Genomic DNA, 13,591 nt, shown 5'->3' with positions numbered 1-13,591 from the left:
TTTGTGGCCACATTTATGAAGCTCCGTATCTTTCTTTCATACCTAAATAATTACATATGGAGACATTCTTGAATGTTTTCCCCTCCTGAACTTTTTTTTTTGTTTTAATGTACTTATTTTTGGCTGCGTTGGGTCTTCGTTGCTGTGCGCGAGCTTTCTCTAGTTGTGGCGAGCGGGGGCTACTCTTCGCTGCGGCGTGCAGGCTTCTCGTCGCGGTGGCTTCTCTTACTGCGGAGCACGGGCTCTAGGTGCGTGAGCTTCAGTAGTTGTGGCACGTGGGCTTCAGTAGTTGTGACTCGCGGGCTCTAGAGCGCAGGCTCAGTAGTTGTGGCGCACGGGCTTAGTTGCTCCGTGGCATGTGGGATCTTCCCGGACCAGGGCTCGAACCCATGTCCCCTGCATTGGCAGGCGGATTCTTAACCACTGCGCCACCAGGGAAGCCCCTCTTTTGAATTTTTTGTTCATTAAAGTAAAAACTTCAAATCTAGAAGATGGCTTTTAAGATCAAACTAAAACGAAAAAATGTAAAAGTGTTTTTATAAAAAGGCATAATGAAATTGACAAGTAGATTCCCACCTGCCTAAAGTCACTTGCATATCTTCAACAGTTAAACCATCATTGTTTTTTTTTAATGCCTATATTACCAGTACTGCTGATGTGACTCAGTCACAGAATTTCAGAGACGGACAAGGATGTTCATTTTACAGATGAAAACTGCTGCTCAATGAGATAAAGGGATGTATTCAAGGTCAGACAGAAAACCACTGAGAAAAGCAGTCTCACCAGTGTTTTACTCTCCTGGAATGAACTGATTATAAAAGGGAGGGAGGATGGATAGAAGTCTTACTCCTTCTTCCTTCACCCACCCCACCCCAAATTTTCAAGTTAGAAAAAAATAAAGGTTCATTGCACTGTCAGACTTAAACAGACTTCAGAGGGAAAAAAGCTCTATATAGCTTGGATGTTAGTTACTGAAAAATAAATCTGTGTTTCTTTAAAGATGAAAGCAGTAGAGTATTTGTACCAGAAATTTGTCAATGACATAACTAATTTCAGAGAAGCACGCTAAAAATATTGCTGTGGAGCAGAGGACTGAATTAAAACCAGTTCCCAGAAAGTGCAGACTGTAGGGCTTTTGCCTAAGTTCAAGACCTATTTTGTGAGTGTTTCAAAACATTACAAAACAGGATACAGCTTGAGACAATGTCATGTATTAACATTGTATTTGAAGTACCAAAGTGTTGGAAGGGAGACCCCTCTCTGTCTATCCAGCCCTCGTATTTGGTAGCATCACTGGGCGTTCTTATTTAATTGCAGGCAGGTCAGGGTCTGATTTCATGTTTCCAGGCAACAACACCTGGATAACCAATGGTGGGCACCTGTGACAGCCCAGCACCGGAAAGTACCAGCTTTGTCAGTGCTGATGCAGCAAAGGAAAGGGAGCCTCGGATACATCTAGAAAGCTCTGGTATTTACGTAGGGAATGAACTGATATAAAGGGAAAAGCAAACAGATCCTCCTCTCCCATATGAGTGAAAATGTAATATTGTGAACTCTAATTTAAAACTGTGTCTTCACTTATTCAAAATTTTTTTGAGCACTTACTATGTGTCAGACACTGTTCCAGGCTCAGGGGATTCAACACTGAAACATATAGATCCCACCCCGACCCCCCCATCCCAAGAAATCTCTGCTCTCTTGGTTCTTATATTTTAGCAGAGGTGGGAGGTAAGAGACAGGCAGACTGAACGCCAGATGTTGACAACTGATGTAGAGAAAAATGAAGGAGGCATGGAGGGTAGTATTTGTGCAACACACATGTCTTCATGAGAATACTAACAAGGTACCAATTATGTCACAAATTGAAGGAGAAAAGGGATTGACTCATAAAAACATTTCTTCCCAGTTGAGAAAACTGTATCACAGAGAAACAAGTGTTTTGGAGGGTCATCTTTTAACAGCATCCTAGAGCAGCACTTGGGGTACTCATTCTTCACATCAAGTTTTTAAATGATCAAAAAGCAAAGAAGAACAACTTTTAACTCCCAGATGGATTTTCTGTAAGGTAACAAGATCCACGGGGAGGGCTGTGATCATATCCCAAAGGCACTGTACACCAGCAAATTCAATAAAGGCCAAGACAATGACATTCAGCACCGTTAGAAACATGAAATTCTCCACAGTGCTGCAGACTCAGCTTCTAGATAACTGAGCAACGGATCCTCCATTTTTTTTACTGTATCTGCAGGGAAAATATCAGGATGTAGAAAAGTAGAACCTTGAGAAGGATAAGGAACACACTCTCTTAAAGACTTCTGCTTTAAGTGACAAGAATTTTTTGGCGCGGGGGGTATTTTTTCTTGGGGGTGAGAGGATGTTTTCCAGGCTCGCCTCCCAGGTCAGAGAAATCACGTGCAGTGATTCACGTGCACAGTTCCTTAAGCAGCCTCCGCACCATTGTGCTCAGCATAGCAAAGCCTGTTCCCCCGGTTTGCCGGCTGATACTTGCGGCTGACCCCAGAGTAGCAAATGCCAAGGGCAGAGCTCTCAGCTGCAGCTCCATCGCTGCTGGTGTAAATGCCCTCACTCAGGGTATGCAAATAGTATAAGGCATATGTGTGCAAAAATTCAAACACCAAGGAGAGGACCACCATTGTGTGTTTATTCTTTCATACAAGCAAATGTGACCTGTGACGGATGGAGAAAACATAACATTCATGGCTTTACAATGTTTGCTGTAGCTACTCTGCAGAAAGACAAATCTCAAAGAACCCCAAAAATAACTGTCTTGTAAATGATACATTCAAATGTACTAAGATCACAGTCACATGATTAACTCGTATATGGCAATGAGTTCAGTAGGCACTTTAACAAATATGTTATTATCAAAATAAAGAGGTCTTGGGACTTCCCTGGTGGTGCAGTGGTTAAGAATCCACCTGCCAATGCAAGGGACAGGGGTTCAAGCCCTGGTCCAGGAAGATCCCACATGCCGCAAGCAACTAAGCCTGTGCACCACAACTACTGAGCCTGTGCTCTAGAGCCTGCAAGCCACAACTACTGAGCCCGCATGCCACAACTACTGAAGCCCGTGCTCCTAGAGCCCATGCTCCACAACAAGAGAAGTCACCTCAATGAGAAGCCCACGCAACACAATGAAGAGTAGCCCCAGCTCGCCCCAACTAGAGAAAGCCCGTGTGCAGCAACGAAGACCCAACGCAGCCAAAAATAAATTAATTAATTAATTTTTTAAAAAAAGAGGTCTTAAGTTTTTTGATTTTGTAATCCTTAATTTCCCCATCTGTTTGGAAAGAAAATAATCTGCCCAACAGATACTAAGACTGAATCAAAAAAAGAAAAATCTAAAAGTTTTTATTTGCAAAAATTTGAAATCTAAAGTTGGACCCGGACTGAGATATAATGTTTTTAACATCATTCTTGTTCAGGCACCCATAGAAACTCAGAAAACCATATAAACGATAGACCATAGAACAAATGACAATCTGGGTTGGGAGGGGTCTTCTTTTTCTTTAATCTTTCCAGCAGAAGAGATTAAAATCAGCAGAAGCAGATTTTCCACAAAACTAACCGCACTTCGTGCGGCCCCTGTGAGTGTTAGGCGTGGCGTGGCTGGATAGAACCTTCTGGTTCGGAAAAGGCTGTATTTCTGTATAAGCATTGTGATAAATGCTAAATCGCCTAAAAAGAGCTCAGAGAAAAGGGACTAACTCCAAGGCTAAAGTAATTTGTTGTGAATTCTTTTTTTTTTCATTTTAATAAATATTTGTTTTCATGCCTGACTGTATACTCTCTAAAAGATGGTCCCTGAAATTATATAATCAATCTTCAAGCTCCCTCCAAAACACACACACACGCACACGTGTGTGTATCTATATCATCTATATCTATATATGTGTGTATATATATACATATAGATATAGATATATATGTGTGTGTGTGTATATCTGAACCCTACTGCATAGTTTTGAAAATATTTAGTAAGCAGATCCCTTTTTCTATCATTGAAAGAAAGTTTACAAGGAAATAGGATTTCATTTTCATTATAGGAAGAGGACTGGTTCTGAATTACCAGGATTTCTGGTTTCAGAAAGAGAGTAAGTCAAGGTAGAAGCACATTTTGCATATTCTACATTTGTCTAAATATTGTCTGTCACTTTATTTATTTTTTTCTTTTGCGGTACGCGGGCCTCTCACCGTTGTGGCCTCTCCCGTTGCACAGCACAGGCTCCAGACACGCAGGCTCAGCGGCCATGGCTCACGGGCCCAGCCGCTCCGCAGCACGTGGAGTCTTCCCGGACCGGGGCACAAACCCGTGTCCCCTGCACCGGCAGGCGGACTCTCAACCACTGCGCTACCAGGGAAGCCCTGTCTGTCACTTTAAATTAAAACCCCTCATGCAGGAATGCCCCTCATTTGTAGTTTTCTCCCATCCAACGATCCACCTATGGCAGGACCAAGTTCCACTGCTGGCCAATCCTCCCAGGGACCAGGGTGGCTCAGGTCTTTCCTTACTGAAGTGGGCAAGAGTAGAAACCAAGGCCCACCAAATCCTACAAATAAGCATCACATACCAAATTATGCCTTCATTTACATTACAGTAAGCCGCCATGTAGGACACGGATTCCTGGAAACACATAAAATCTAACCTATGTCAAAATAAAAGCATGAAAAAATACTGTTTAATAATTTAACATAGAGAATTTTCTGCATTTGCATTGCAGACAAAATAGGAAAAGAAAACATAATAAAAACAAGTGTACCAGGCTGCCTCAGAAACACCCTAACAAGCCAAAGCAACAACAGTTCTGCTTAAAACAGTAAAAGCTCATCCCAAAGGCAGAGCCTCCGGAAATGCCTCCGGGGGGAGGGGTGGCCTCTGCAGCCCTGGGCCACACGGGGGTCCTTTCTAGGCCCGCAGGCCTTTTCAGGATCTTGTGAAGGACAAGGTATATTAATCACCACTCTTCCTGCAAGAGGCATCTGTATTTGCTCAGACCCCCAAGGCCATGGTAGGCTCAGGGAGACAATGGAATAATCACAGGGTGGGAACAGAATCACTTTCCATAAAAATCAGTGTTTAAACACATGGCTGAAAAGTGAAAGAAATTACATCTGGACTAAAGGAAGACAGCCAGCGGATCTCCAGTAAACAGGCCACAGATTAGACAGGATTTTCACGCTACCTAGGATTGTATGGAAACAAGGGCGTCACTGAAGCCCCTCCCTTCTCTTATCAACACTCCACACCAGATCAGATGAAAAAGCCTGGCCCGACACTCCCTTGGGGGCATATTTCAGTGATCCCACGTTGCCAAAATACTTTCCGAAGCCACTCGCCTTTCAGAAGAGCCCTCCAACCCAGCGCACTTTCCCTTCTGGGTTTTCATTCTACCCTTGCTCAGAAGATGCCATCCCGGTGGGCAAGCCTGTGGACATGGCCCGCACAGCGGGTGAGAGCTCGAGCTTGGAAATCTGCTGATCTGGGTTTGAATCGAGATAGGACCTGTCTCACAGGGTTACTGCTAGAGGCCATACTGCACAAAAAGCACAGTTCCAAGACCCACAATAAAAGCTTGTGAAGTGTTGGCTGTTCTTATCCTCCTCCCTTCCGGCTGGCAGCCCCTGTCCCAACAAATCTAAACCTAACCTCCCCTCAGTTCCCCAGACCTTACTCCACACCCTGACCTCAAACGAGGGCTCCTCCAGAACTCTGAGCAGCTCTCATCTCTTGCAAAATTCATTAGATAATCAACACGTTGCCTTGTCTTAACCTTTTTTTTTTTTTTGGCCATGCGGCATGTGGGATCAAACCGACCGAGGATCAAACCCGTGCCCCCTGCGTTGGAAGCCTGGAGTCTTAACCACTGGACCACCAGGGAAGTCCCCCTTAGTTTCATCTTAGGGAGCCTTCCATAGACTAGCTTGTCTCCCCTGGTGGACCGTTTCTTAGCTTTCTTCACCCTCCCCAAAGCACAGGGCACGGTGGCTTGCCCATCCAGGGAAGGCTCCAAATCGGCTGTGGCTTGATTTGATTCAAACGTTATCATGGGAAGGACAGAGCGTGGGACTCTGGAATTTGGGTTGGGGCCGTTCCAATTACTTTGGTAGAAATTATTTGAAACTCTCGCACCAGGTCGTGCAGATCCTCTTTCTGTGAGGCTGTATGTACTTCTAGCTTTATATGGTGCCTGTGGTGCTATAGAAAGATCAGGATTCCCACCAACTTCAAAAGCAGCCCCCTGCTTGCAGCAGCTCCACAGGGGCATTGAACACGAGGAGAAACAGGTTCCACATGTTAGAAGAATCTCATCTCACCGAGGCAATGGCCAGTCTCCTTTCACAAGACTTTCCCTTCATTTGTCTTATTCACATTACATGTAAGCCTGAGTTCACTTATGGAAAATGATCATTCTGTGCCTCTTCAATAGCAGTGGCTAAATGATTTCTTTATGACTAAATGGAACAATGAGACAAGAAACAGGAACAGAGGAAGGTTCTTCTCCAACACGTGGCCTTCGCAAGAGACCTACTTGTCAAGGTGCTTGTGCTTGATTCTGACCCCCAGGTGGTCCCCAGCCCCTCCACGGGCTGACCGGTGATAGCGTGGTCACAGATTTGCTTTCCAGTAAACACCTCTGAAGGATCTCTGGGCTCAAGAGCTATAACACGTGCGCATATCATAGTTTGGGCAAAGAGGTATGCACCTTGAAATGTACGCTACCAGAAAAAGCTTCGCAAGGCCAGTCGGCTACTCTAGAGTGAGAGATACTGACTCTGAAAGCAACCAAGACTTAAGCATTTCCAACAAGAATTCACGTTCGACATCAGACAAGTAGTTGGAATAGGGCAACAATAACAACAACAACAAAAAGATCATGAAGTTTCAGGTAAGGATGCCTAACAAAAAGGAAAAACAACTTCACTTCCATGCTCAAGTGTTACTATAAGCTCCCAGGGGCTATGCAAATGGCCAGATAAATACTTCTTTTTGCAATCAATTGACTGCTTTTGTTGTCAACATCACCCACCCCCAGGTAGGATGACAGTGCCCATTCTATCCAGGCCTGTTTTTATTGTTCTGCAGGGATCCGTTGCAGGTGTTGTTTGTCCTCCAGCCCCTGGTTCTGCCCAGTCCCCCGCAAGGCGACTTACCATCTGTGACAGTTTCCTCCTCCTGGCCATTCAGGGCTCCCTCCTGGAGGCCTTGCTCGGCTAAGCCGTTCACAGTGGACAGCTGACCATTCTTCTGTAGTAGCTACGGGGAAGACAGAACCATGTAAACTTAATTTCAATCTTCACAACCAAGTTAGAAACGATACTGTAAGTTCGAGAATATAAATCATTTAGAGGAGAAATACAGAGAACTGGAGGGCTAGTAACAGTGAAGAGTTAAGTCTTTTGTGTGTGTGTGTGTGTGTGTGTGAATGATCCAGCTATCTTACAAAAGATACAAGGAGCTATGAACAAGCAGATAGGACTCTGCATCTGGATAAAGGTACACACCATTCATGCATTCGTTCACTCTTCTGAAAAACCAGACATAGGCCTGACACACAACACCCATCATTCCAGGCCTGTTGGAGATTTCACAATGACTAAGTCAGGTGTGGTCCCAGACACTTTGAGCTTACAAACTACTGTGGAAGGCAGACAGCCCTCTGAAAAATATTTTTTACTTTAAAATAATGTTTCCTTGTGATTAGACACAAGATATGCATATTTGGCTGGAATATATATCTAAGCGACAATGTGTCCTTCTCGGGGAAGAGGGCAGACATTTAAATAAATAATTACTGAATTGCAGCTATGGAAACTGTCACGAAGAAGGAATACATACAGCAAATGACAACAGAGGGCCATGACCTAGGCCAGGGTGTCGTGAAGGCTTCTCAGAGGAAGTAAAGGTAAAGCTAAGATCTAAGATGCCAGCAGGGGTATGTGAGCAAAAGGTAAAGGAGAGGCAAGTGAGAAGCCCCGTGGTTCAAAGGCCAGTGGATCCAGAGCCCAGTGAACAAAGAAAAGACACCTAACATGTGTGTTCATGACTCATGGTATTTTCCTTAAAAATATTACTAAAACGGTGGTTTACAATCGTCCCCATAGGGTAGCCCGTGCAATTGACGTCATCAGATGCAAAAACAGTAGACATATAGACATGCCCAGTTTTTTTTTTTCCGCCCCAGGGCTTGCAGGATCTTAGTTCCCCAACCAGGGGTTGAACCCGGGCCCACAGCAGTGAAAGCGTGAGTCCTAACCACTGGACTGCCAAGGAATTCCTAAGACATGCCCTAATTTTTTAAATCCTGAGAATATAGGTTAAAAGTTTTAAACCAAATAAAAATCGTACAACAGGGCTTCCCTGGTGGTGCAGTGGTTGAGAGTCCGCCTGCCGATGCAGGGGACATGGGTTCGTGCCCCGGTCTGGGAAGATCCCACATGCCGCGGAGCGGCTGGGCCCGTGAGCCATGGCCGCTGAGCCTGCGCGTCCAGAGCCTGTGCTCCACAACGGGAGAGGCCACAACAGTGAGAGGCCCGCGTACCGCAAAAAAAAAAAACGTACAATAACCGCTAGGAACCTAAGGATTTCAACAATGCTTTATGGTCCACATACATTTCTCATTTTCCTTAAAACCAACTTAGCGAGGTGCTACTGTTTCCATTTTACAGATGAAGACACTGAGACTCAAAGTGATTACAGAGGGGAAGGCTGGCCGGCCACGGGTCCCACAGCTCAGCCATGGCCTGAAGGCCAGGGCTCACCACCAACTACTTCCAGAGATTTTTCTTTTTCTTCTTTTTTTTTTTAATACACAGATGGTTCCTTTCTTCCTTTCTTCCTTTCTTTCTTTCTTAGTATTTATTTATTTGGCTGCACTGGGTCTTATTTGCGGCACGCGGGATCTTTAGCTGAGGCATACGGGATCTAGTTCCCTGACCAGGGATGGAACCTGGGCACCCTCCATTGGGAATGCAGAGTCTTAACCACTGGACCACCAGGGAAGCCCCCGGAGATTTTTCCACAACACAACAAAGTGTTGGAGGACCTGTTACTACGCACAATGACAAAATGCCTTAAATAGTATCCCACAGTACGCAGACCCGATCATGCCAAAGTAATCTCAAAGCTGGACACTCTGTTTGGCATCATTCCATGCCGTTTACAGGCCAATGGAACATGCTGGCCAAACCATAGGCTTCCATCACAGCCTTGAAGGGAGTAGATCCAATTCAAGACGATCAATCCAGAAGGTTCGAACGGTGCTGAAATGGATTTCACCTGGCTGTTCCCTGCTCCCAGCAAAGATGCCCTGCAACTGCAAAAGCTGCCTTCTGAAATACCAGTCACTGTACTCTAATACTCTCACTACAGATGGGAGAGCCGGCTTCAAAATGTCCATGCTGAGTCAGTGTATTAGAAAGGACGCTCAGATTACACTTCCACTTAAAGTCTTCTCTTACCAAAATATGAAAGATGGGAGTTTTAAATGAAACCTAAAGACGAAAGCACAGGAGATGGGGCAGGGGGATATCCCCACAATGCTCATCCGCAAAAATGTCAACGTTTAGGAGTATTTTAACTAAATTCCACTAGTCTTACGCACGAGTTAGACTGAGATTTCATTAATAATGTGATGAAGAGCTAGTGGGGGAAAGCAGGAAACGCATATTCTTGTGGGCTACATGGTCAACCAATGAAACTTAAACCTAAAAAATTTAACACAGATAGCATGGCATGGCAACCTAAGCAGGGGAATGAAAGACAGCCATTCTAATACCTCGATTTCAAGTCAAAAAACGTTGGTCAACTGTGCTCCTAGTTTAGGACCCAGAACTCTGAACTTTATTATAGAGTCTAGAGTTCTACAGAGTTTCTATAATTCTTGAGCTATTTCTCACAATTCTTCGTGAATTGTCAAATCCAAGACATCTTTAGCAGGAGTCAAATTGAGTATTTTCAAACTTGAGGGATCTATAGGACACGGCACAAATTTTCATCTACTCTTTTAGAATTGTTACACGTATACAATGATGTATTACATTAGATGATATAAAATAAAATGAGTCTTTGAGATCACCTGCCAGCCCCCTTTATAGTCAGCGTGATAAGTAAATTGTGGATTAGTTATTCCCCGTGACCACAGGGCAACTGTCTTTCTCAGAAAGGCACTTACTGACTTAACTTTGGTGACAATTTATGACAGCGACATTACTGAAACTGAGTTTTGAACTTATTTTATTATATGTGTAGCTTGGGTCCAGCAAGTGTGCCCAAGCTCTGACCCATGAGTGATGTCTTGAGCACTCAAAGCCCGTGACACACCAGCCCTCCACACAACAATGGGACGTCATTCCTTTCAGGCATACTCAGACACTTCCACCGTTCTGTGTTTCACTTAGAGATGCTTTGTACAAAATCTCACGTGTTCTTGTACATGGATAATTCACTTTTTGGCCAACCCGATCTATGGTGTTTTTGTTTTCCTTTTCTCCCATCCCCAACCATCTAAATAATTCATACTATTGTTAAGGGTTCAGGTGCTTCTGAGAGTTATCAGCACGTTAAAGTCACCTCAAATGGCAAGAAACCTAACCCACAGTTCCTTAACGCTTAAGTTCTTTCTGTCTTTTCTATGTGTTTACATGCACACAAGCTTTCTTTTTTTAAAAAACAAAAATGGGAACTTCCCTGGTGGCAGAGTGGTTAAGAATTTGCCTGCCAGTGCAGGGGACACGGGTTTGAGCCCTGCAGGAAGATCCCACATGCTGCAGAGCCACTGAGCCCGTGCGCCACAGCTACTAAGCCTGCGCTCTAGAGCCCACGAGCCACAACTACTGAGCCCATGTGCCACAACTACTGAAACCTGCGTGCCTAGAGCCCGTGCTCCGCAACAAGAGAAGCCACCACAGTGAGAGGCCTGTGCACCGCAACGAAGAGTAGCCCCCGCTCGCCGCAACTAGAGAAAAGCTGCGTGCAGCAACGAAGAACCAATGCGGCCAAAAATTAATTAATTAATTAAAAAAAAAAAAGGAGAATACATGCTTTTATAATCTGATTGCTTCGTACACTGTGGATGCATTTCTTTGTCACTAAACACACATCTGGCTAGTCCTCAGTCTTTCTCTCTTTTTTCTGTAACTCAGACGCCCACAGAAGACAAGGATTTCAGTTAAGCCCAGATAGACCCTGAAAGACGTACAGACACAACTCAGTGACACACGGGGTGGGAAGGGCCGGAGCCAGATGAGATGCGAGGGGAGGAAATCGGTATAGGATTGAAGTTTCCAAACGCGTTCATGCTGAAGCTTCCTCACATAACTTCTTCTTTTTTTTTTTTTTTTGCGGTACTTGGGCCTCTTACTGTTGTGACCTCTCCCGTTGCGGAGCACAGACTCCGGACACGCAGGCTCAGCAGCCATGGCTCACGGGCCCAGCCACTCTGCAGCATGTGGGATCTTCCCGGACCAGGGCACGAACGCGTGTCCCCTGCATCGGCAGGCGGACTCCCAACCACTGCGCCACCAGGGAAGCCCTGTCACATAGCTTTATCCATCCACCTTGTTCTTACTTTTATGAACAGTTAGGTCTTTTGAGATGAGAACTAGACTTCAAAGGCATGCTTTTTGCACTGAAACACAGCTAGCACCGGGAAATTTATTTTCCCACTGGATTTCTGCTTCAAAAACGGTAAACGCCCCCTTTGAGCAAATCAAAACCCTAAATGTTTTCAAGCTTATCTCCCTTGAGTGGGTCAGCCAGAGTTTATTCCCGTAAAGCATTACCACATTACAACTAAACAAGCTTTAAAAAAAAAATCTTGAATGCTTCCAGCAACAGTGTTGTCCTCTCATTCCTCTAAGGACAACAACAGAAAACATCAAAATGGTAGCTAAGGCACGGCAGAAAAGCCACCCGATGTCTCTGTCCCCTTTCCTTCTCCACAGGACGGCCCACAACTTGCTCTGAACCCCTTTGCAGAGTAAGCTGTAGGGGTATCAAGCTCTTTAATGAACATGCTAAACCATGAACAAAACGGGTGAGCTCCTGACATGTGTCAGGATGCTGGGGGAAAAGGAGGTGAGCCTGCGAACCATTTCCTCAGAGAGTGATGCTCCCGGCTCCACCATCTCACTGCAGGACCAGCACGGGTGGGAGCGGCCAGAGCCCTGCAGTCCACACAGCAGATGAGGCTCTGAGCAGTGCCACTGGTCCCAACAATAACAGCAAAACCCAAGAAGCAGAACTATTACATGGCTGTAACCAGGAAGGAACCAGAACCTTGTCAATATAAGGAGGACACACGCACAAATGATGAGAATAAAAAAGATAATCTGGAAATGATTTTAAATCCCACGACAGAACTTATAAAGAAGACTCTTCAGGGACTTCCCTGGTGGCACAGTGGTTAAGAATCCGCCTGCCAGTACAGGGGCCACAGGTTCAAGCCCTGGTCCGGGAAGATCCCACATGCTGCGGAGCAAATAAGCCTGTGCACCACAACTACTGAGCCTGCAAGTCACAACTACTGAGGCTGCATGCCACAACTACTGAAGTCCGTACACCTAGAGCCCGTGCTCCGCAACAAGAGAAGCCACTGCAATGAGAAGCCTGCGCACTGCAACGAAGAGTAGCCCCCACTCTCTGCAACTAGAAAAAGCCCGTGCGCAGCAACAAAGACCCAACACAGCCAATAAATAAATTAATTAATTAATTTTAAAAAATGGTATCAACAAAGCACATGTAATAGTGTAGAGATGTATTTTATGTTGTAATATTAAATTTAAAAAGCAAACTGGGGGCTTCCCTGGTGGCGCAGTGGTTGAGAGTCCGCCTGCCTGCAGGGGACACGGGTTCGTGCCCCAGTCCAGGAAGATCCCACATGCCGCGGAGCGGCTGGGCCTGTGAGCCATGGCCGCTGAGCCTGCGCATCCGGAGCCTGTGCTCCGCAATGGGAGAGGCCGCAACAGTGAGAGGCCCGCGTACCGGAAAAAAAAAAAAAAAAAGCAAACTAAACAGTTATAGGTACAATATGATTACAAATATATATAAGAACATACCCCAAATAGCTAAATAAGTGGTGATAACAATATTACCAAATTGTTAATATCACAGTATACCAAATAATCATCGGGGAGGGAACTATGAATTTTTCATATCCTTTGTTTTTCTACTTTTCTGTGTTCTGTTCCTTGTCTAATACACCTGATTACTTTTATAACTGGATGGTGGGAGAGAACCTTTTCCTTCACACGTTCTCCTGTCTTAGTTTGCTTATTGTTAGTATGGCTGGGAGACAGTTCAGAAAACTCTGCTTCACCGATTGCCAGTCACATGGATTTTCATGGGAAACGAGAACTGCTTTAAGACAGGAACTTGACACTGAGATCATATTTCAGGAGACTTTTAATACAAACTAAGCCATACTCACTCCTCCACCGTGGAGGACATGGTGGACTCAGAAGCAGAGCGGAGGGCTGGGTGCTCTGGGGCAAGATGAAACGCTTCACATCTGGTGTTTTATCATTGTCGTAGGCTGAAACTTGGTAATTCCAGGTCAGCAAACAGAAGGTG

General features: G+C 45.0%; 1 protein-coding gene across 1 annotated transcript in view; it reads right to left on the bottom strand.

Annotated features, from left to right (window-relative positions):
- The window catches only part of AKAP12 (A-kinase anchoring protein 12), a 103,195-nt gene that overhangs the window by 38,645 nt on the left and 50,959 nt on the right, over positions 1-13,591 (bottom strand). The window contains exon 3 of the mRNA XM_030853158.2: positions 7,174-7,276. Coding sequence (XP_030709018.1) covers positions 7,174-7,276 — 103 coding nt within the window. The remainder of the gene's footprint in view (positions 1-7,173; positions 7,277-13,591) is intronic.

Source organism: Globicephala melas, chromosome 14, assembly GCF_963455315.2.
Source record: "Globicephala melas chromosome 14, mGloMel1.2, whole genome shotgun sequence".
NCBI classification, from domain to species: Eukaryota; Metazoa; Chordata; class Mammalia; order Artiodactyla; family Delphinidae; genus Globicephala; species Globicephala melas.
This window is presented reverse-complemented; position numbering and strand designations above follow the sequence as displayed.